This window comes from Phalacrocorax aristotelis, chromosome 3 (assembly GCF_949628215.1).
Source record: "Phalacrocorax aristotelis chromosome 3, bGulAri2.1, whole genome shotgun sequence".
In the NCBI taxonomy this organism is placed as follows: Eukaryota; Metazoa; Chordata; class Aves; order Suliformes; family Phalacrocoracidae; genus Phalacrocorax; species Phalacrocorax aristotelis.
Window position 1 is genome coordinate 71,979,134 of NC_134278.1, and position 25,724 is coordinate 72,004,857.

The window sequence follows — 25,724 nt, forward strand, 5'->3', positions numbered from 1 at the left end:
AGGAAAGACACACTGCGGATCTGGTTGAGGTATTCATTTCGCATCGTTGAAATTTGTTAGGGGTTTTAGTTAAATATCTTATTCTCCTTCACCATCTTATCATAGCAGCAAGAAAAGCAGTCTTTTTCTCACTGAGCTCATAGTGCTCCTATTACTGAAACCCATTACTCCAGCACACAGCCAGCAGGAGAACGAAAGGTTTGTTTTTGTTCTTCCGGGCAGGACGACAGCGAGATCCCGCACGGAGCACAAGCCAGCCGGTACGGCCATGGCGTGAGAAGCTGCTCAGCTTTCCAACCACTTTACCCGACAGCAGGCTTTGTTGCTGTGCTGCTGTGAGCGGACCGAACCTTCATGGATTTTGCATATGACAGGCAAGAATAACCACCTCCAAGCAGAGCTGGAGTGCGAGCAGCAGGCAGCAAGCATAGCACAGCACAGGACTCTAGCTGTCATTATGCTGTAGTGGCCACCTTCTTCCCAGGGACTCTTCTTTCTCAGAGGGGAGGTGGTGACGGTTGCTGCTGCACAGACCACCAGCCTGAGGCCTGTTGCTTCTCAGGTAATGGCAAACTCCACAGCTGGGCTGAAATTAAAAAAAGTTTGCACCTTACCAGAAAGCCTGGGCACCTCAGCCAGATGAAGAACAAGACAAAGACAGCAAAATAAGATTGGCTTGGCAGCTCCTGCAATTAATACACACTGGTCTCAATAACATGTATTTTCATTTAATGGCTTTAATGCTATTTGACTTTAAATAAGCGATACTAAACTACTGAGCCAGAGCACATCTGAGCACTAGCAGAAGCTGTGGCAAGACACCCTTGTTGGCATGCTGGGGGTGCTGCCCCATCTCCCCAGGCTGCTCCCAGCCATCGCCTCCTGCTGATACCACCTCTGCTGCCCCTTCCCGCCGCTCCCAAGGCTGGGGCTCTCTCCCGTTGCAAAGGAGCGCTCAGAGTAGGCGCTGCGTCTACCCCATCTTCACGGTTGCATTGCTAACTGCCTTCGTGGCTTCTCATGCAAACTGCAGGGGCTACAGAGGTTTACACAGTGTTTATCCTGCAGCAGAAGTCAGATATTCTGTGTGAAAATCATGACTATTTGAGGTCCGTCAGATCCGTTTTTCCTGTGCTAAACACTGAGGCATCTATCCACACATCTGGGAATACGCTCAGTCCACCTATTTTTACCACCAGCATGCTTTAGACAGATAAGCAGAGAATAGTGATTGCTCTGATAGCATATACCTGTGTTTACTCTGTGTATTAGGAGAGGTCATTACAATTTGTTTCGTCAGTGTATTTTAACGTGGATCAAGATACTTATTTCAGTTAGATCACTTATATTTTCAATTGTTTTGCCCTTCAGACCAACCTATGTACACTTAAGGGTACAAATTATTTCAAAGTAACAAGCAATGCTTCCCTGAGTTTTCTCCATAATTAGAAGTCAGGTTTTTTCCATCACGTGGGTTGCTTGCTGCCCACTTTCGCAGGGGATCCTAGCCTGAACATCCCCCGCTGTAGTCTTTCCATAGCACTGCAGGATTATAGCAGGGGCAGTTCCAAAAGCACATTTGCAAAACAAAAAGGCTGAAATAGGTCAGCGTGATGCTCCATTTGCTTTTTGAATCCTAGATAAAGCATAAGAGTTTCAATCCCAAACTCCCCAGAGGGAGTGGGAGGCACGCGCCAATAGCAACACAAACACACCACCCCGAAACAAAGAGAGCGCCTTTCTAGTAAGCCCCAGCAGAATTCACCGTCATGCATCAATGACGTCTACCCTCGCTGCTTCATGAGCATCAGGAATTGGGGTTTTCCAGTTTCTAATGGCAAAAGCTGAAAGAGTAAAAGCAAAGGGAAAAGCTAGAAAAGATCCAGAGAGAGACAATGGACATAAAGACCAGACAGAGGCAATAAACACATGGTCATTAGTATGAAAGAAAAGAGCCCATGAAACAATCAGCTTGGCCTGAGGAAGAAAAGGGGAACAGGCTGTAAAAACAGGGAATATTTAGAGGAGAAAAAAAAAAGTGTAGAGGTAACTTTGCTATATATTTTTCAACAAATAGTTACTCAAAACAGGTCAAAGTATTGTAAGGCTACAAATATATTTGTACTACAACAAAAACACTTGCTGAATGCTGCACTCTGCACTAGAGCTCTGAAACACCAAGTCCAGAAGGACTGAATCAGCGCAAGAAGCCAGTTCAGAAACAAGTTTTTAAAGATACCTGCTAGAATTTTAACTTTTTCATTTGTACAGCTCCTGGCTGACAGTCATGAACCACTCATCAATGAAAAGTGTATTCTGAGCAGGCTGAGAAGAAACAGACAAGGCAGAAAGGTTCAGTGCTGTGAAGGACTAAGAGTCACAGCTTGCAAGGATGTCATCGGCTGCTCGGGCAACAGAAATGTTTAACCCTGTTTTAAAGAGGGAAGAGCAAGAAATTTTAACATAGTTCTTCACAACTTCCAGATCCTAATGCACAAGAGGGTTGCATTTAAGATACCTACATTCAACACAAATGACTGAACACCACCGATACAGAGGGAGCAGGAAACTTGAATGGGTGCAGGACTGGAAGGGGCTTGAAAGCAGGCAGCAATATGGAAACTTGGGACTGTGGGGAAAGCATCCCAAAGGCTAATTCCATGCCCAAGAGAAGACTTGCCCGAGGCTGCCTCTACACCCAGAGAAGATAAGCTTCTCCAGAGCCCTGATCAGAGCATTAGTCTAAGCAGATGCTCTGAATCACCCATTTCCCTGTGAGAACGTCCTCCTAGTCCGTAAGGCACCTGGAACAAAAGTTATTGATTAACCTCAGATGCCCTTTCTCCGTTATAGAAAAAAAAAAAAAAAAGGATTTGGCAGAACATGGTAAACAAGGTACTTAATCTGTTCATAATAAAGAGACATAAGATGCAAACATATGCCTAAACATGGCTGAAAATAGGACTTCAGCTTCTCAGCAGCTTCAGGGAATGTTTTCAATAATACATAGGACATCAGTTCCTCAGAAGCATATGATGAAAATGGCTGGACTACAAAGAAACATGAAAAGAAGTGAGATCTCAGAGAAAGTGCATCAATAATCTTTATTAAAATAATCTGTTGTTGCTAAAACAAGCTTTGTTAAAAAGGCATGGGATTAAGCCTCTCCGCTCTTCAAGTTTGGTGTGATGAGGCACAGCGTGAGTGCTTTCCACTTCTCCTTCCTGAAGCTTTCAGGGAATTTTCGATGGGCAGCTCCTCTGTACGTATTTCAGCAATAACTATGTCCATTCAATCCATAATTTAAAGCAATATGATTTTAGTTCCTGAGCACATTCTGCTGAGCATCTCATTAACACTCTGCCAAGACTGTGAGAGAACAGTAACAGCCTTTCACAGGAGAACTCAGAAGGCGCCAGCTGCGTTATGAATTTGTGCAGCGTATAAAACTACCACCTCGAGCAGAAAAGGATGAAACGGGCACGTATAGGGAAGTTTATAGCATCTCTGCCTGCATAAGGCGAGTTTTAGCACAAGCTGATTTTCTCGGACCTGGCTGAGGCATGGAAACCCAAACCTTGCCACTGGGTGCTCAGAGCACACAAGTGCATGTCAATTACCGTAAAGGCAAAAGGGTTTGTGATACCTTAAGAGTGTTTGTGCACTTCCCAGAACTGGTCTTCAACCTTTCACAATTATAAGCAGATGGACAAAAACTAAAGTAGAGCCAAAGGTAAACCATATGAACCCACAAAACCAACTTAAACCCCATGCTTGAATCCATCTATTGTATACCACAGTGTTTAATTTACACTTCCTCACGTGTAAAGTCTGGACATCACGAAATGTAAGAGACCAGTTTCAAACCTCATCACCTCCTGCATCCCCCTGCACACATGCTGCCTTTTGGGGATCACACTTCCCCTCTCTGTTTGTTTGGTGGTTGTTTTGTTCTGCACAACGTGCTTGCATCACTTCATCGTGCCTTTTTGCTGAGCCAGGACCGCTGCTCGTTTGCTTCAGCAGAATACCTCTTCACGTTGTTTGGGACAAAGGGTTCCATAAAGGTAATTAACATGATCCATCGTTCTAACTGCATTATAATGCGTTCCACCTCAAAGATCAGCTAAATGGAACTAGAGATACAAATCATGAGCTTGGTTTGCATTACTTGTCCTTCGCAGCCTATTAAAATCAAGAAGGCATTGCAATCATATCCTCTTTCTGTGAACTGTATTTATATCAATGCAGCCCATGCCAGGGCACAGTAATGAATAAAAGAAAGCACTCCTGGGCTAACAATGGGTTAACACCCTTCCTTCTGGCAGGAACAACAGTGTTAGTTCAGAGTCTTTCTCTGGGCATTCTAGTTTACCTCTTTGTGCTGATGGTTAATTCCAGTCTCTCCACACTCGAAAACACTGGAGCTTGTCACCCTGTCACAAAGACACTGCACACGCAGAGAGAACCGCTGCCAGCTGGACGCTCCAGCACCTACCCATAGAGGCCCCCTGCTCCAGGCGTTATTGCCCATTTCAGACTCGCTGACTACAAAGCATTTCGGGAATCATCCAGGTGGCCTCGACCAGCAGTGCTGGTGCACACCCTGTGTGCCAATTCCCCTAAAAAAAAAAAAAGTCTCTCTGCCCTCAAATTGGAATGGAAATAGTGAATAAACAGGTAATTCCTGCTACGTGAACAGAAAGCACCCACACGGCCCACTGAACTGCTCTTCTCTGCAGAGCATCCACAGCTGTTTGTGGGTTTTCAAGATACAGGTACGGGCTCTTGGCTCCTCTGCTCAGACGCTGGAGGTCCTCTACCATCTGATCCCTGGAAACAACCGGACCAGTGACTGTCACTGGTTCAGCCAACCTGTTCGCCCCTGTTGTTCTGGCTTAGAGGTGATCGTAACAATCCAGTGAAACGTCACTGCACCTCTCATACAAAGACAAACTTTAATCCTTGCCAGGAGCAGGTCATACACTCCTAGCTAGCTGGATTCGAGCACAGACAGCAGAATTCATACACTGCCCGCAGCCCGTCCCCCAGAACACACCGATGTGAACTAAAGGAAGTTCCAAACAGCCAAGTAAAACTCCACTTACATTCAGTACAGCGGTAGCAGGCTCGGTAACCGCTGCAGTATGCTGCAACACGTCAGTTAACTCAAAACACGCATAGCTCTGGTCACTTAGTACCAGCACTTTTATACATGCCTGCTTGCTTTTTGGGCATGTGAAGTCCTGTGAAGATTAGAAAAAAAAAAACACAAACACAAAACAAAACAGACACCTAGATACAGCTTCCTCTCAATTTGTTTTATTTGGCAAAGTAGCAATCCAGACAGTTCACACAGCATTTATTCAAGCTCTTCAAATCTTCTGCATTTCACCTTGTCCTCTCCTCCAAGAAGTTTACTTCAGAACCATTGCTCCATCACGGAGGGGTTTTCACTTTCCGATTCCTAAGTGCTACCCCTGGGCACTCCCTTCTGTCTGAGTACCTTGGCTACCACCAACCCCTGCAGTGGGATGGGCGCACTAATCCCAACAGCCTTGGTCCCTGAAGTCGTACACCTCCTGAAGTGGTTCTCCCAAAAAAGTTGTTGCCGGGTCTCAGCCTTATCACCTCTTCCAAGTTAGGCTAGCTTATTACACTGCGTCCAGAGACAAGAATTTGGAGACAGTTGAGCTCATATCTTTTGTTTAACTGATTAAATTAAGAAGATGTAAATAAAGCTGAACTCAAATTGAATGATACAGTGACCAAAAGGTTGAACATTAGCATGCATCATTTAAGATACTTCACTTCAACACCAAGAGCTAGATTCACAGTTGATTGTGGGTTAGTACAAATTTGTCAGACGCAAGTGGGTTTTTCTGAATTGTATTTTCTAGAATACACACTATATTAATTCCTTTATAAGATTAATCTTTGTGTATGTGCTCCCAGGCTGCGGTCAGAGCAGGAGGTGGTACATTAACTTCCAAACATCTAAATTAAGTGATACACATCTTCTACACAGGAATAGAATGGGGCTGACCTTCAAAAGGAAGGTTATTTAAAGTGTTCCTCCTCCATATTCAGAGGTCTTTGAATTCTAACCTTTATGCTTTCAGGGATTGATCTTATCAAAACTATTGTTGCCCCACCACAAAAAGTCAAATGCATTTTTTTTGGCAGCGATCGCTATGGGTTGTTTTATACAGGTTATTTTATTCTATATTCCTTTTTACCATAAAAAAAGAAAACGATAACATGTCGTTTTCTTCAATTCCTGATTGCTCAAATCTGAGCAAGATGACTCAAGACGCTCCTCCCCCCTTGCCCAAAGCAGCTCACCTTACTGTACTGCTTTGCAATTTGCTGTTGACATTTCACAGTACCAGATAAGAAAACCTCTCGGCAGAAAAAAAAAAGGTTCATAGAGCCTTCCATAGAAGAGCCTACTCTTCTATGTGAAAATTCAACTATTTTATCTCTATTTGTACTTTGGAATCCAGGATTCATTATTCCTTCTGTATGTATCATCTTTTCCTTCTAGAGCAATTAACAATTCACTTCCTAAAATGCCAGAACTTTTCCTGGGTGCCCAGTTAGAAAAATGAGAACGCTGATACAGCAAACGGCTTTGCCAAAAACAACATTCTTTCAGAACCAAACTGGATTTTTTTTTTTTTAACAGAGAATCTAGCAATCCATATCTCAGTAGGCTACTACATACCGATCCTCATCTTCCACACAAGCACACAACCCCCCTTTTGCTTTTAACTTTATTTGGCAAAGCAGCATCGCATAAACTGTTCAGTGACTGGGACGCAGCTTACGTCATATTTATGGCATTAAATCCATGTGCATCACATCAGTAGTGAGCTATAAACCAAAAGAGAATTTCAAGACTCAATTTTAGAAGGAAAGGGAAAACCACATCTGCTATATCCAACTTGAACAGCAATGTTTGGTAAGAGCGGCCACCCACCTCTGATGTCTTGAAGTTTAATATATACAAATGCCTGGTTTTAAGGTAATAAAGCAGCTGATTGTATCTACTACATGCTAGTCTATGACACCACGTCAAAAGCTTAAAAAGGAAGTTCATCTCCTTTTAGTAGCATCTAGCAGACATCGGAACACAGAAAACCTGGTATTACCTACGTAGTGTCGTAAGGTGCACAGAAGCAGTTTTACCAAGGGACACAGGAGCCGAGAGAAGTGAGTGTTCAAGTACCCCCATCAAAATTAGAGTTCACAAGCTATAGGTCTTTATCTGCCGTTTTGCAGAAATTCACTCTGAACAGATGGAAGTAAAATAAAGGCATGTTAAATAAAACAGTGCCCACATAAAACTTTCCACCATTCCTTTATCAGATTTGCCTTGAGCATCTAAAAAAATAAAACAAACACCACGCTTTTCCATGCTGATAACAACAGTATAACGAAGTCCAAAACAAGCTGCAATGCTGTTGGTTTTCAAAAAGCTTTTAGAACTGGAGATGAGCAGTCCACTGTAACACTATGTTTGGGTCAAGATGATGTAGCTTTTACAATTCATCCCTGTAGAAAGAAAACACATGCAGTTATGTTTCTCCTCCCCTCGGAAATCAGATTTGAAAAGTTTTGATACTGAATCAGATTACATCTAAATGCTCAAGCACATCAGCAAAACCTCAGAAGTCTCTTAAAGCAGTTAAGAAAAAACAAAAACAAAAAACCAACACCAAAGGAAAGGCAACAGCAATCCCATATCACCTCACACTATTATGTGATGCATTGTGAAATATGGGTCCCTCCATTTTACAGATCATTTGCTTTAACGAACATCCCCCACACCACACAGCTGGTTACGCAGCTACGTGTCATCCAAACCCTGTTGGCTACACACTGGCAAGAAACTGAGCCAACTTACTACACAGAGTAGTGGCAAAAAAACATTCTCTGTAGCTGCCAAAAAGGCAAGTTTAGCTTCAGCTGGAGTCTCTCAAGAAAGCTAGGCACACAATCTCACACCAACATCACTCAGTTTGTACCAGCTGTTTTATTTATTTCACAGAGAAGCTCGATTAGCTCCTGAGGGAACTCTGCTATAGCCGGACTAGGTCATGGAAGGGGTGGGGGCGAGGTGGGGCGCGTGTGCATGTTAAAAGGAGATTCAGGTAGGACAAAGGATGCATCCAGAAGTGTCTCTAAATCACTGCGAGGAATCTAGAAAATGCAGGCTTTTGTTCCTGCAGGACATTTAAAACACCTAGAAACCGGAAACCCATAGAACCCATATTCCAACAGTGACATTATAATTTATTAGTGATTTGTTTAAATACTTCTAAAGCATTAACTTTAATGCAAAATGTCCATCAAATCTGAAAGCTGTGCACCGTGCCATTACGAATGTTGGAAAATTCAGACAGAAGTGTCTGCTTCTTCCACACAACACACACACACACCCGCCACCAAGGCGCAAACGATCCATAAACTCACAATGAGTTTGCTGCAATTCTTCTTTTAGTAGGTGCATCACCCCCATTCGCCAAAGCAAACAGTGTCTGAATTAAGAAAAACTTCACTAGCGTGATTGCTGGCTCAATACACAGTAGCACTGCCAGCTATCGTGCAAACTAACCCGCAAAACCATAGTGCTACATGCACACAAGCAAAAGCTTCAAAGTCGCAAACGCGTTACCCTTCAGGAATCACATAACATGGAATGACAGCATGCAAAACGTTTTAAAAGCAAGTGAAAAGGCTGTTGCAACTAGTGCTTGCATGGCTAGCTTTGTACCCAGTGCAGCCGGTGTGCAAACCTGGTGATTTGTTAGTGATAAATATTCGCATTCTTTGCACTTTGCACTGCCTTCTAAAGGTGAGTTACTAATCCTACAGCTTCAGTGTTGCAGTAATTACAGAAAGCAGAAAAAAGCAGGAGGGAAACACCACACCTTGGCAGGGGTGAAGAAAAATCTCTTTATAGCCAAAGGTTTGGAAGTTCTCCGTATTTGCCTGTTTCACAGAACAGGTATTTGCTTACTTTAAACAGACAAAAATAAATGAACATCTGATACTTGGTTTAAAATGCAGCGTGGTAAATTTAAGACAAGTACTTCATTCATCCTTAATGCTTCCAGGAGCTGCATCATTAGTTAATATTTACAACTTCAGAAAGCATATGTAAGTAATGACTCCTGCTATTGCTGGTTTAGTCTCATATGCCTAATGGCTGACGTGATTTTCATCCTGATTCCTACCATATACTCTCACAGATTTGCAAAAGCCTGGCCTTTTACTGTGACAAATAATTCTTAATCCTTTAAACCCAAGCTAGCTCCCTAAGAAATTGTAAGCCTAAGAAAAATTCCGTATTTACTCTGAAACTATTAAACATGATAATTTTACCCAGCCACAGCCCTCGGCAAGGTTTTTGTGCAATGCTGCTAACACACTTAATGTATTGACATGTAGGGTGTTTTCTTTTACAAAATGGTATTTGTACTTAGAATTCAAATAAGTGATCTTAACATGTCAATGCTTTAATTGTTGGTATTTTGCATTGCTTTCAACTATTCCTGACCAAATAATAATGTTCTCATAAGTATACCCTAGATGTCACTTCCAAAACAAAGGTTTTAATATTAGAACATTTAGTGTATTAAAGGGATCAGCTTCCCTCAAGAGATTTTTTCACTCTTCACTACTCATTAATGTAACAACAGCATGCTAGCCCAAAACAATCCATGAGGTGTTAAAATTATGCAGCATTTATTTTCTACTGTTATGAGAAGCTGAGCGTATATGTAATCCAATAATGCACATATATTACAAAGTTACAGGAAAAACACTTCTCAGCTTTCCACCTAATGCGAACAGCTTGCAGGCTTAAATACACATCGCAAAACAGCATCAGTCAATCTGAACTTCAGTTGTATGGATCAGAAGCTACCAAGCTATGAAATCCACCAGGTTTAAACTACTCGTGAAAATCAGGGTAATTGCCTGTCCTCCCAGCAGCAGAGGATCAGTCCTGCTACAAAGCTTAAAAAGGAGATTCAAAGGACAACTGATATTTCCTTGTTAAAAACATCCTGTTGTCCTCTAGAGCCATAGGAAAGATCTACTAATTAATGTGTATTTTTCTTCTCTTTTCTGGCCAGGACTATTTGCTGTGATTCTTACAGCACTCCATAATTTCCCTCCACCTTCATATATGCACTCCTTCCAATCTGCTTACTGCCTCCTGCCCAGTAAGCAATATACATATTTAGGTTTTAAGTCATCACAATAGCCCTTCTCAGGCCCTTAGAATTCTAACAAGGGAATCACTCCTCTAGTATTGTCAATTGAGGCGTCAAAGCAACTTTATATGCTCAAGTTAAAGCAAATTTCAGAAGTCATTAGCTCCAAATTACTATTCTAAAAATAAACTTAAGTTTGAAACATTTTGGCTTATTATTTTGGCATTTTTTGCTCAGAAAGGGTATACAGTCATGATAATGCTGTATTTTATCAGCAAATATTAATTTAGCATGACATAATTTCTACTAATGCAGTATTTTAAGTTAATAACAGTAATTTGTTAACTTTTTACAACAGCTACCTGTTTGGAAATAAAATCTATGAGACTCGTTGCTAAGCATTCCTTACATAGTTATTCTCTTTGTCTCTCCATATAAGAAGTAAGTCAACTCTCACAGAGGAGTAAAACCAGAGAGATCCTAATTTAGACAAGAATTGCCATAAGGTAGCCAATAAGCTGTGTTCTCAACTGTGCAGCACAAAAGGTCTCTCTCCTGCCTACTTATGAGTAAGAAAAAACCCAATTAATAATTGGGAAGTTTTATGTGCAAGGATAAACATCCTTACAGCATAATCACAGAAGTGGGCGCCTACTGCTGGATCTCTGGTACACTAATGCATTTATTTAATTTTGTACCATCGATGGGGTTCCTGAGTATATTCTACTTCCAAATGTCTCATGGAGTCACATTTTAGAAGATTCCCACTGATGTTTGGAGCTTAAGAATACTACTGCAGCTGGACCCAAACTAGAACATTATGGACTAAATTTAAAGAAATCCAACAATATTCACAAAATAGGATCCTTTATTTAGCACCTCAACACCAATTTGTTGAAATCCAAAGAGTCTCTTCCTTCCAGCTAGGTCAGATTCTTTTGCTAGAAGTTCCAGTTTTACATAATGAAGAACGACACAAACCATCTGCAGGTAGGTTTGACCTCAACCACCACCAAGAGATGAAGTCACTGATGTGCTGCTTTGTAAAGAGCACCTTGCAGCACTAGTAAGGAACTGTACTAACTTCTCCAGCTAAGCAAAAATACAAGTGGTTTCTTCCTTGCCAACTGGAAGGTCTACTAGCCTAGGAAAATACTGCTGGTCAATCATTTGTATTTTGTGAAGGGACACCAGTTCTTAATGTGATGAAAAAGTTACCTCCACTAGTAATGAAATTGCATAACATAAACTAAGAATGACAAGCTGAACAAGACAGGATTCTTGAGCTACTCTAAAAAAAGATGATTGCTCCATGAATTTTAGATACAATAACTGGAGTCTCTCGTACACTACAGCCCTTTATTACAGAAAGACTTAAAGATGCTCTTTCACAGGAGTATCTTATTGATCTCTGCTCACAAGTCTTCAACAATGTAGGAAAGATAAATTGAAATCTAGGAAGTGCAGGAAAAAATACCTCTTTCATCTCTGATGCTAGCATAGATAAAAAGTGCTGATTTATAATCAGGAGTTCCCTTAGCAGCAGCTGGCTGACCGTGCACTTTGGACTCACCAATAAGGAAAAACAACAAAGCTGACAGATGGGACCTCGTGTAAGGTCAGCAGTGCAGTAGCAGTTATCCTTAAGAAGGGAATGGGAATTTCCTTCAGATCACAAAAAGGACAATTAAAGAAAAAAAAAAACGCATTACAATAAGTGGACTTCTGAGATTTACTTCAAGAGATTTCCAAGTCTGAACCAAATTTAGATGTACATTGCAAGAAAAAAGCCTCTACGCCACTGTAGCCGCCAAGATAGCCCTTTAGCCCTTCAGGCTAAGCACTTCCTTCGTCTGATAACCGATGTATATTCTTAACACTTAAATTTAAAAAAATAAATAAATAAAATCAAGGAGTATTTCAGAAGAGAACCTCACCATGCTCATGACTGAAGAAGGCCCAAAGACAATCTATTACTTCTTCCTGAGCTAGGAGAGAAACTGGAGTACAAAACTGCACAAGAGAGATGCAAAGACCTTGAAATTCTAGTCCTTAATACACTACACCACCTTCACCAGCAGCAAAGGACAACCATGTCATTCCAGAAACCCTTTAATAAACACTACTTATAAGAACACACAATGCTGCTATGAAAAAACCACAACTGCTACTATAATCAGATCAGGTGGAAATGCAGAAAAATCTGTAGCACTTCCCTGGATAAAGGAAGGCTTAAGAAGAATATTTCCCTTTTCTGAAGTAAGCAGAGCATGGACTCCAAACTTTATGAATAAAGCCCACCACATTTGCCAGAGGAGAAACCGACCACAAAGCAAGACTTCCGGAGCCTTACAACAGGCAGGAAACCCCGCCGAGTACCACTCTGAGGGAATACTGGCAATATTTGAGGACAAAGTATTACTTTGCATAACAAATAAAACATATCTGAATAGTGAGCATACTTCACAATCTTTGAACTAAGCAGTAACTCATTAAAGTTGTTCTAAGAGTAATTTCTACACAGTGGCTAGACAGTAATCCAAGAAGCACTGAAATGAGGTTTTAGTAAGCAGCAGTAATGCAAACTGCTTTATTTGTACTTTTTATGGCATTATGATAGCTTAAACTAAGTATTCACTTATCCAATCACTAGCTATACTTCAGAATATCAAGAGGAAAAACCCAAAAACCTAAATTTAGGAGTTATAAAGCTCAAAAGTTGTTTTCAGAACTCAACACATCTATGCACTTCATTAACACAGCTAATACATTCACAAGCATTTTCTGCCGGGAAGCAAAACAGGAGTGCTGCTTTGTTCATTTGCATACTAATGCCTAGTACAGTTTAAGCTGACAGCTGTGTTATGTCTATGTTACTGCCTGTTCAATTCAGCAAACTGGAAGGTTTACTACCTCTAGAAAGGCCTTTAGAGAGTGCTGTGTTGGCAAACACAAGTATGTCCCCATCAGAGGCAGATGACAAATTTTTAATAACATGTCTGAGAAAGTTTTCAGAACGCTACTCAACTACATTCATACTTTAGGGAAGAAGGGATTACCTCCTCCACCTTCTGCTACTTGGAGGCTGAGGGAAAGCACTCACAAGATTATCTGTATTTCCCACAAAGGATTTTACAAAGATTTTTCTTAATTTGTGACATTTCAGAAAAAATAAAAACACCCAACTACCACTAACTTACAGGTCAAAACAATATTTATTCTTAAGTAGTATTTTACACTTTACCCTAATTGCTGGGCAAGCTGGTTGTAAAGATGTTCATTAGGAGGGAAGTTTAAATTTAGAAAATACTGTGTTCAAAACAATAAATAAGAAACTTCGACACACCAAAGACTAAAGAAAACATGTCCAGAAGAGACAAAGTGCAACCCATGCAATATTTTTCTTCTGCTTTTAAATTAACTCAAACTCAGCATAACCTCCTTTTGGTGATGTAGTAATGCAGTTGAGTCACTTTTCACGGTATGGAGGAGCAGAAAGCAATGACAGCAGCAAAGGCAGGCCTTGCAGTCTATCTGCTTAAAATTCACACCCTTTCACCTTGCACGTGTGTGGAAGAAGTAAGTGGAACAGAAAATCACTTCCACCTGGACCACTGCTTCTCTTTATCTGTTAAAGGCACATATATCACTCCCATCAGAGGCTTCATTTTGACACTGCCATCTTCTAGTTTGTCATACTGTTCGAGCATCTGGTTTCCCCCTGCAGGACCAACTGGTAATATCAATCTTCCGCCAGGTTTTAACTGATCTATAAGCTAGAACACAACACAGAAATTAGAATGTAACCAGCCACCTGGATCCAAAGTTTGTTACATTAGATTAACAGCTTTGCCACAACTTATCTATCTACTATTATGCAGCAGATAACTACTTCAATTAGGAAAATAAAAAAATGCACTGAAAATCAGAGCATCACAACAACCGGTATTACAGAAACATTCACAACAATTATTCATAGAATCCCAAAAGAAGGTAAAATAGTAATTGGATTAACTGGGTTGGTTGCAGTTTTAGTTTCTACGTAAGAAGGGGGGGAAATACGTAAATCACTAATTATTTTTACAGTAGATTCAGTCTTTTTAAGCTGCTAGTTTTAACTGTTTGATACTTATTGTGCATCAATACAGGCCCGCTGTCTAACATTTTTGGGGTAACTGGTCTCTCCTTAAGCCCTCAGAATAAGATTTGAAATTTGTGACTTTTTTTTTTTCTTATTTATCTTCCTGGAATAATCTTAAGTTGTCTACAATACACTCACTACTCAACAGCTCCTCTTTCATTCTGTGAACAGAACAGCACTTCATGAAAGTAGGCTAAAATATATGAATATGAGAAGTGACAAGTAACAAAGTACATGACAGAAATGCTTGGGTGGTTTTTTTTCGCTTTCATAATTAAAGGAGGCGGCTAATCACAGTAGTCTCAAGGAAAATTCAGTAATTCCCAGATGCCATGAAAAAAAAAAAAATCTTAATCCCTGTTACTAACAAAAGGTTATAATTAAGAACAGTTTGATTCACTAATAAGCTTTAAACTACCTTTTAAATTGTCACCTGTCAACACTTTGCTGGGAACACTCCCCCCCACATCCACCCCAAAATAAAGCAAGCAAAAACCAGCCAGTGTCTAGAAATGTCTAACTTGTCTATAGCACCTCAAACCTCCAGTCCTTCACTATACCTCATTAAAATTCAGGTTTAAAAGAAACTTAACTGGTATCTAGCATATAAAAATCATGCTATATATTCCCATTCACCTGATTAAAGGAAGAGAAAAAAATCTTATCTGCAAGAATGGACTTCATGTATGCATACCCTAAAGACCCTCGTTACTCTTCAGCTTCTCGAATAAGAACTGCCCTGTATCCACTCTGAAAGCTACGAACACACGGCATAGTCTGTATTTCCAGCTAGGCACATTATTTTTCCAACAGGCTTAATGCCTTGAAACCTGGGAAACAAATACTTAAATTTTCTAATCATTGTTTGATAAAACCAAATTAATTTATTAAATAAAATGCTCTGGTTCTTGGTTGTAATAGAGGGTTGTGCACAAGTAATTTAAAAATATGTTTGTTTAGAGAAGAGTTATGAGAACATAAAGCTTTTGCAAACCAACAGGGAGCCCAATTGTAACAGAAACAAAAACCCACACCATACAGTAATATCACCCTGCCCACTGATACTCCCAGCAGTGCAAGTCTGCCAAGAATTTTACATATATATGTATGTAAAATGTTCTTTACAGCTAAGAGATTACTGAATCACACATATAAAACATAAAGGCTTACTGCTTGGGGTACAACTGGTGCTGCAGCTCCTACATGAATCGCATCATAGGGAGCTTCTTCTGCATATCCCATTCTTCCATCTCCCACTGCAAGAAAACACTTTTTTAATGTTTTCAAAAGGAGTTGAGAAAACAGCTGATCTGCCATATCTATGGGTAGATAAAGGCTATGCTCAGCTTTCAACTAAAATTCTGCTACGAGGTAATAACATGAAGCCAGTTTTAAAATATTAACACAATTGTAAAATAGACGGAACAAAACACCCTCCTATGTACATATACACACTTAAAGAAGATATGAAATATTACTGAAGCACCTGAAATTAGAACGCATGGATTTATAATGAAAGTTTTTGGAGACACGTGGTCCACCCAGAAAAGATACTTAAGTATTTATGTGCCCTACCATTCCAATGCAGGTGACTTTTCCCCTCATTTCCTTTGCCTTGCCTTCATGCACACCATTCCTAAATATAATACAAACCATAAGCCTAAAGCATTAAGTCTCAGAAGCACATATCAGAAGTCTCTGAACCTTTCCTCACCTTCCTCTGAAGGTAAGGAAAAGACAAAGCAAGTATTCCCATGGACTATACACCTGTAATTGCACTACCAGTTGGAATTAAAGTCCATACCTACATTCATACATCAATGCAGTACCACACTAACCCCCACGCATCCCCCTTTGCCAGCAGATGGGTCTCACTTATCCTTCCTGCAGACAGCTGCTGGACTAACACAGCACAGGTCAGACTTGTGGCTAAAGCTCCAGGTGGCAACTTGGAAGATGTTAGGAGTAATTAAGTTATTCAGAGGGCTACCAATGCAGCTTCAGTTTTGGTGCAGAACTCATGGAGAAGCACCCTATCACAGATGTCTCATGCCATCCCAGTTACACAGGATGAAAGAGGAACAGAGTGGGTTTTTAATGCCACTGAAATGTAGCAATTATACTAGGCCCCGAGTTAAGTTTTCAAAGAAGATGAAGTGAAAGTGGTATCCACGGAATTTACAGGAAACCAATAGGAAATTCAGAGCAAGTTAGGCAAGCTCTCTCTGGAGTTATTTAGGAACAAAAGAAGTAAATGAGGCCAAACCATCCATAAAATTACACTCAGTGAGTGTGGAAGTCCCAGTAATCAGTCGAGAAGAAAAAGCAAGGAGGCTAATGAACATAGTCCTCTGCTCAGCACAGGTAGTTATTTGGGGTTTCCTGTCTTCAGACTGAACCTCGACTTCTGTGCAATCACTATTATCAGAGGTCAATTAAAAGGCTGAATGAGTCAAAAGAAGTTCTAAGCCCCTGCTAGAGGCTGGAAATTTGTCAACTTTCTACCTTCCAACAACTCACAAGGCAGGAAAAACGCATCATGGCCAGGGCAGATTTCATTAAGACATCAGTGATAGGGAGGACTGCCTGGACAGTAACAGCACCCTTAAGTATCCAAGGGTGTACAGGAAGATCTGGACAGCTCCTTGAAACAATTAAAATTGGGGAATTTGTCATCTTTCATATTAGGTCCTGAAGCAAGACCCTGCAAGGACCTTCTACACCCAAAGCTTAAGGACTATAAAGACAAGTAGCTGGGAATCCCCTTAAAGCTCAGTGACTTATATTCTCATATAATCAATTCTGACCAGCACAAGCTCCAACCAAGGGCCACAGGCAGAAGCTGCCAAGCAAGAACTACCAATGCTTCAAGAGACCTCATGCCTATCGATCCCTAATTCCACTGAGTCAGCTTCTATTACTGTTGGCAGTAATAAAGATGAAAGTTCCAGTATTTCCAGGGTTTAAACTCTATGACTCTGCCAAAGTCGGTTCTACTGACAACCACTCCAATGCAATCAAGTATATCACTTATATTTGCTTAGTAGCATGGTACACCTCGTCTAAAGAGGAAGTAGTGATGTGTTACTGTATCAAGCCCCTGTTCTATCAGAGTATCATACTGGTACTGCTCTGAATGTTAGTTACACAGGGAGACAACCCGTCATTCCCCAAGATGCAGCAGTAAGCATTAGAAGCAGTAATCTCCAGTACTGCTGGCAAAAGAAGAGATCACTAAGTTGGAGAAACAGCTGTGAAAGAAACTGCTAGGTTGACTTCTGAAGAACGTGTGTATTCTGAGACTTAAATGCACCTTGTGTGCTGTCCAGAGAAGTCTGCATGTGACTTCTGCACATCTTATCACTTCAGTGACAGTGGTAAAGAGGACCCAAAATATCTATTTGCTCTTAGAATCAATACTCTAAACCAAACTACCACCTTCAGAATCAATGCGCACACAAAAAACGCCCCTATGCTCCTTTATATGCATCAAGGACAGCACAGACCTCTTCCCTTTTAACATCCTCAAAACTTCTCCTGGCTACAGCAGTCAGGTATATATCTACCCACAATTGGTACATGCTTTTAGATATCCAGAGGACTTGCAACAGCAGCCCAGATGTTGAGCTTGTGCTTACATCCTGAACATCACCCATCCTACCAAGAACTCCAGTTACATACAGCCTGTTAATGAAGTAATCACAGTGGTGGGTGGTGATGAGGGCGAAAGTAGTGTCAGGACCTTCTGAGATAAAAGGGCTTTGTAGCTTGTTTTTGAACCTAGACCTGATCTGCTGATGATGGTACTCAAGCTTTCGGTGCCTCTCTGCAGACCCATTTCACACATAGTTGTAGCATGAGCACAGAAACCGAAGAAAACTACTTCGCTGTGGTTAGAATACCCTCACCCCCAACAGCTACGTCTGCATCAGCAAATAGTGCAGTACAACAGAAGCAGATCTGTACAGCAAAACAGTTTTTGCTGAGAACCTGATGTCTGTGCAACATATGCATTTCAGAATGATCACTCTGGTCTAGTTCTAGTCTTATTGGCTTAACAGCCATTAACATATCAAACATATCTGGTTGTTTCTCAGAGCACATAATCCAGCCTAGTTTCCTTCAAATGGAATCAAAGTTTGTGCTTTCCAGAAGTAGTATTCTCATGTGAGCCAAAGTATGGTAAGTGGAAGCAGTTGAGATTTACCTCAAAGGCACTCTCCTGATTTTACAAAAAAACCAACAACAAACAAACAAAACACCAAAAACAAACCACACACCAAAAAAACAACCACCCACAAAACACCCTCCACGAACTAATACCTCCACGAAACATACCCTAGGTATACCTATTCCCAAGTTCTCAGTGCAGCTCTATTACTGAGACACCCCAAAATAATGTTGATGCTTCTGAAACACAGCCCTGGCATATCTCAGGGGTGACAAAGCAATAGAGACTGTTTGAAGAATCCTTGACAAAACCCAGCAACTTTACCTAGACTTAATTCATACAGTTCCCATCACCAATCAGCCCTGTGTTTTCTGGGGGATTTTTGTGTGTTTGGGGTACTATTGTTTTAAAAGACAGCTCTGTCTGGATTCTAGATGCACATCAAAGAACTCCCAGGAATCCAACACAGTTGAAACTTTCTTCTCCACCTAATTCACAGACGTGCTACTCATCCATCTGTATTTTTTTAAAGGTACCCACAACAGAACTATTGAGAAGTTTCTTAGTCATCCTGCTAAGCAGTCAAACACAATATAGATTATGAGGTTTACTTAGTATTCTAGACTCCCAAGAGCAGAGTTTGTTTCAGGTATAAGCAGAAGCATAAGTCCAAATTGCTCTTGTACAGCAACAATGTAAATTACCCCCCATTCCCCCTCTCCAGTCTCAACAGTCTTAGTACAACTTCTTTTCCAAGAAAGTTTAAGGCATAAGTGTTCTCAGTGATGGGCACTGCATTTTAACACAAGTACTTGTGTTGATTGGCTTATTTAAAAAAAGATTTGAAGAAAAGATTTAGAGTCCCTCTAAAAATAAACCAACAAAAACAAAAAACCCAACAAGAATCAAAATGGTAGTTAAGGTAAGAGCCAAATATCACATAATAATTTTTCCAAGTGCTCTTGTAAGAAGCCTCAAAATAATCCAGACCCTCAACTTCTTTAAGCTTTGAATAAAAAAAGCAGCTTCTTTTTAGTCAAATAAGTATAATTTAAAACTATTCACTGTCTTTGTATAACTTTAGCATTCTTTTCTCTAGTAACTCTGATTGAATTAAAGTGATTTGGTATCAATTAATCACTTCCCTAACATACAAATACTGTTAATTTTAAAAACAAGTGAAATAAACTTCATTGATACATACTGCCAATCTAGTACTTTTTCCACTTGAGTCTTTGCGTGCAGATTTCTCAATTACTCTATCAGAAATATGAAGGCTTTGTTAAAACGCTCAAATTTAGATGACAGTACATTTATTCAGGAAAAGTTGTGCATTCAAACCCAATTTTAAATAGCAAATTTAACACGACAGACCTTCAGCATGTAAAGTTTTTTCACTGAAAAACACTCCCCTGTTAAGCTTCTCTAATAGAACAATTACATATTATTTAAGATTACCAGAAGTCATATTCTCAGAACTGTATGAAAGATGATTTTTCAAAGGCCTAATAATGACTTGGATTTTTAAATTTTCATTTGGCTCTTCTTTCTTTGGTTTAACTGCTTAAATTAGAATTTTTAACCACATCCAATTCCAGTCAGTTTCAACCAGCTGCTAGAGAGAATATCAGTTTAATTAGTAAGTATATCAGTCTGATGCTCACCAATCAGTTTCACTCTTCCTGAAGACAGCAATGTGGGATCATCTTTTTTGACATTATTTATTGAGTCATCTACTAGTTCTTTGATATGATCAATTCCTACAACTTGTCCTTTGGGACCAACCTGGAATAAAAATATACAGTTGAATAATTTCTACTGATTCTGATTTCTTTATAGAATGAGTATTTCTATCTCCTGAGCCCATTTCTCTAAAATAAAAACAAAACTAGTAAAGTAGTAGTATATTTTCCCAGTGTTACTAAAACTATTGCTTAGAATGACACATCCTGACTGCTAGAAGCAACTGGTAATTAAAGTTTGTCAGTACAGTCATAAATGTTTGTTATAGTAATCTTTTTGATATGTGATTCAATTAAGTTATACTATTAGTGGAGATTTCTTCTCTGAATGTTTGGAAGTTAAATTTGATCATGAGTGTTTGCATTACCTGCAATAGAAAGTAACAACTTCAAGGACAAAGACTAGAACTAATCTCTTCTCATGTTGAATAAACTTACTTAAAGATTAAGGGTTTTGTAGAGGAGACCTTACTTCAAAGAAAATAGTATGTCATGCATTTTGTTCTAAGTTATCTCAAGAGCTCTATTCTTTCAGAAGCAAATGCAGCAATTAACAGTCAGGGACAAGCTACCTTCCACCTACCCTTGCATTCATGAATCTACTTTCAGATTTACAGCTCTCTTCCACAGGAAGAGTGGAACTTCTGAGAGCTCTTAACTCAAAAGATCACAAAAGATCTGTGTACTCTGAGGGGGAAAAAGGCCTACTAACAAAAATTTCTCCATTACAGGTATTTCTTCTGGAATTGTGTCTTTATTCCAGAGAAATTATTCCAGTTTTGGAGAGAGGAGAAAAAGAATCCAACTCTTAAAACCTGACCATTTTTAACAGGATCCAGCTCAACAAACACAATGGCAGAGTGGGCCCTAGCAGCCCGTGTTGTCATACAACTTAGTCTTTCAACAGATTGAATGTATTGGTTATGTTTCTGTTTCTTCCATTGCCAAGACATGGAAAATTAATAACTGGTTATAGATATAATGGGGATTTTTTTCTGCTTTATTATTGACAAGTCCATAATAAATCGGACATCTGGATGGATGGTTATTGTGGGCAAAAAATCCATAATAATCCAAGTTAAAAACATCCAAAGAGCAGTGTTATCGTTTCAAGTAGAAGACCACCAGCCTAGCCTTTGAAAGAGAGAAAGGCACATGGCAAGTTTTCACTATGACAACCACAGGTGACTACTTGGAGGAATGCCTGGCAGTTGGTTATACCAGAAGCTGGCAAAACATCCAGTGTAGTCCAAAGGGTAACATCACAAAATTAAAATTTAGCAAAATGCTCATAGCATGTAATAGCCTGATAAAAAAGCAAGAGAACCTCCTGCTGCATGTCAGTCCATTACACTACTTTTAAGTCCTCATCAATTACCTCTGTCTATTACCCTGGAACTTCGAAGTGCATGCTATCAAGACAACAGTAAAATGGCACAATTTTTGGGATCTCCATAGTCCCTTTGGAATAAAAATATACGCCACTTCTTAGAAATCCAGTACTTACAGGATGAAAACTACAATTAATTTAATTTGCCAGCAACGTTTAAAAGTGAATAAACATTGAAGTTTGTATGCCATGTAGATAACTATCACAGCAGTTGAACATGAAAACCCAAACAAAAATCTTAAAGATGCTTTACTAGTCTAAGTAAACATAAAGCTTTCCCAGAAGTACCACAAATTAGATCATCATCATAGGATTAAAGCTGTCACGACATCAATGTGCACTCAGGTACTCGTGCCACAAATGAGAGCTGTTCATTCTAGATCTCAAGCAGACTGAGAAGCAACATTCACATCACCCAGTAAGCACATCCCCAGTCGAATTTTGACAGCAAAACATTTTACCATCATTCACTATAATACACTTCTTTCAAGCTTTAATTACTGTTAAAAAGAACTTTACAGAGAAAGGAAGTCAGAGCAGTACATATTGTCTTATCTACGTTTATTCAAGTGGGTGAAGCAAGATCTGTATTGCACAGTAATAACGCTATCAAACAGAACAAAACCATTTGTCTCATGTTTCACAAAACACGTCTAAGGTATTCTGCAGCACACCACCAAGGAGGATTCAGAAGAGGAACGTGACATTCATATGGCAAGAAAAAGATTGCATGATTAACTTCAGCAAAATTGGAAAGAGATTTCCTTGCTGTAGTAATTCTTACTTCTCTGCAGAGGTTTTCAGCTATTCTTACATAGCTGTTTTAAAAGAAAAAAAGTGCACAACCACATCCTATTATGTCTTAAATAAAATGGCTATTCCTCTACACATTCGTATTTCTTGCTGAAAAGTTATATGTAACTGACAAGAATTTTAACACTTATAGGATTGGAGCTCCCATGCATGCTACTAACACTTGATTACTGACTACAAAATTAGACCAAAATTAATAGGTAGAAAGTTGAATAAATTATGTTTAAGATTTCCTCTCAATTGCAGTTTTGTTATTTCAACTACATTTTTTTTATTATGGCAGCTAGCACTTAAAAAACCTAAATACTTTTGCTAGTGCATTGTCCAGTCCTCAACATTCTTATCTAATTCTTAACACAGGAAACCAGAAGTGATTGCAGACTCTACAGATGAGTACCTGAAAACAGAAAACTAAGCAGCAAAAAAAACCCATATGAGAATTTATCATATGCATCACCATATTCCAAATTAACTTCTCAGAAAGACAAAAGAAAAATCTAGTTGGCAGTTTAATTAAGGTCTCTGCTAGTTATAAAACAACGATAAAGTCCTGGAATGGAGAAGGAAGAACTCATTATATTCTGCTACATAAATCAGTCTAACAGTACAGTAGTTACAGCCATCATAAAGCAAACTTTTTCATCTTTTTTCCCCTGATGTAAGATAGGGTGGAAACACAGAGAATTCCTTACATACAGGTTGAATAACCCAAAGATTAAGTTACTTGGAAAAGATGTAAAAAGAATATAAATCAATATCTAACTTAGAAAAGATTAAACAAATACTTAATACTCATGCAGTATAGTAACAGGAGAAAAAAGTAATTAAATTCAAAGACAGTTTATATACACAAAATACTTTCCGATAGAAATAGGATTCTTTTAGGTCTCACTAAGCTCTCATTAGATCAGGAAGAGATGAAAATCGGTCACAATGAAAACATTCATAGCCATACAAAATAATGTAAAAATTGAGCTGGACAAGACAAATATCTCCTTCCTTCAAGCTATAAAGTAAACACTAAAACGTAATCAAGAAAAAAAAACCAAACTTCCCCTCCAGACAGTTTCTTCACTACCACATGATTTACTGGATCCTTTAACTCAACCATCCAGTATCAGCTAGGGTAAGAAATAGGTACTAATCACACCCCAGAGAGTAAATTATTTTCTGTATAACCTATATCAGTCCACTGTAGGAAGGATGCTTTTTTGCCCTCCCCCTTTAGTTCAGAGTTATGCTGCAGTTCAAGCAGCTCTGCTGGTCAAGTGATTAAACTAAGTATCTCACCATTCGCGAAAAGCATGCTGTAAGGATTCCACTTCCAGATCCTACATCAAGTGCTTTGGCTCCTTCATGTAACTGGTCAGACAGAAGTTCAAGAGCATATGCATGCTAAGAGAAGAATACAGAGACAGAAAATTTTAAAATATTTAAAGTGTCTGTTTTACCCAACATATGTTCATTTCCTCAATGATTTTGGGCGATGCACTGAGCATTCATGTAAGAAAGTCCAGAATTATTTTATATTACAAAAAAAGGGGAGGAACTACAGGATATAGTCATTGCTATTTCACTGACTTCAACAAATTGTGTATATATACAGGGTTTTTTAGCAGAGATAAACTCATCTGACCATTCAAGCTTCTTGCACACACTCAATTTAGATACAGTTGTTGGGAGAGACACCATGAATCAATTTAATTCTCTTCAGGTCTGGTGATTCTTTCTGTTCCACAGCATGTGGCCCACAAAAAGTTTAGCTTCCCATAAAGACTATAGCTTATCATTACGCTATGTACATTGGAATATGCTAGGTCAGAAGCTAGTTAGGAGGAAGGCAGTTTTGGCGCATCAAGAAAAACGTCAATTAAAACCACATCTTGTATTACCTGCACACTTGCTGAATCAAAGAGTAGGAAAAAGAGGTTGTCTTTAACAAAGGCAGACAGCCAGGCTCACATATGAAGTGTGGTAATCTACAGACACACTTAACAAGCAGTTTTACTTTCCTACATGGTAGACCACAACAAAAAGTAAGCTTGGGCCACACACTAAAACACCAATTTGTTCTTTATTGTTTCAGAGATAGCCATTACCACGCTCTTATGGCTTAATTCATCACACCCAAAACCAGAAATAATTATAACATTTATTGTCAGAACATTTACTGTTAACATTTGCTTAGTAGATACACTTCCTTTTTGCTCTAACACTTCATATACTACTAGTGCTAAGCATAGAATAATTCAAGGATAATGACTTAGGTGAGTTAAAATTTTGAAAACATAACTAAAGCATACTTTCTCACTTAGCCACAGTACTTCTTCCTCTGCCTTTCCTTGACTAAAATAGTTAATATTTTTATATGAAATTCCTGATTTTTTAAAAATATTAATAACTAGGTAAATTCTAACCCAGCTAGGTAGTTTTTAGTCAAGAGAAAAAACTTACTATGTTTTGACACTTTCCAGACATTGCAAGGACAAAATATATGCTTCTATTCATCCTTCATTTCAAATAAAGAAACATGGAAAAATTATGTCTGTGCTAGATTTATGTACTGAAATCCCCTCAACACTCAGCCATGAATGCCCTGGTCTCAAACTACTTGGCAAAACACCTGCACGTCAGTACAATTTTTTTTCCTTGTCTGAAGAATTAAAGGCATTACAGCTATACCATACCATAGAAATCACTGCTATCCACTCCTGAATTCTTGTATTTTTATAAATTACAGAGTCAGAGTCATTTGGTTGGAAAAGATCTCTGGAAATCCTGTGGTCTAACCTTTCAATACTGGGGCAATTTAAACCAGGCTGCTCAGAGCCCCGTTTAGTCAGTCAAAGAACAAAATTTCCACAATCTGAGAAAGCTGTTCCAGTGCTTAACTACCCTCAACATGAAACTAATCAGAATTTCCCATGTTGCATTTTTTTATCCACTAGCCCTCATCCTGTCACTGTTTATCTCCAAGAAATTGGCTTCATCTTCTCTGTGCCCTCCTACTAGGCAGTTCCCAACAGCATTGCTGCCATCAACTGTTCATTAAATTTGCTAGGATAAATATTTTATTTCAGATGCATTTGGATGTTTATTTAGTCACCTATACTAATGACATAAGTTTAAAGCTTACCATATGTGGAGCACTGATTGTTGCTTGGAAACCTGTAAAACAAGAGAATTGAAGAACATGTTGACCGTTGTTTAGACGGCAACCTTACAATCTTTATTATTTTGA

The 25,724-nt window shown here is 39.3% G+C and overlaps 1 protein-coding gene across 2 annotated transcripts in view; it reads right to left on the reverse strand.

Annotated features, from left to right (window-relative positions):
• Positions 1–5,300: 5,300 nt before the first annotated feature.
• PCMT1 (protein-L-isoaspartate (D-aspartate) O-methyltransferase) overlaps positions 5,301–25,724 on the reverse strand; it is a 33,175-nt gene continuing 12,751 nt past the window's right edge. The window contains exons 3-8 of one of the 2 annotated variants that reach the window (XM_075087960.1): positions 25,620–25,651; positions 23,774–23,878; positions 20,203–20,323; positions 15,538–15,623; positions 13,786–14,002; positions 5,301–7,557 (exon numbers count right to left, since the gene is read on the reverse strand). In XM_075087960.1, coding sequence (XP_074944061.1) covers positions 13,823–14,002; positions 15,538–15,623; positions 20,203–20,323; positions 23,774–23,878; positions 25,620–25,651 — 524 coding nt within the window. In that variant the 3' untranslated portion in view covers positions 5,301–7,557; positions 13,786–13,822. The remainder of the gene's footprint in view (positions 7,558–13,785; positions 14,003–15,537; positions 15,624–20,202; positions 20,324–23,773; positions 23,879–25,619; positions 25,652–25,724) is intronic. The other variant, XM_075087961.1, reaches the window with a different exon arrangement.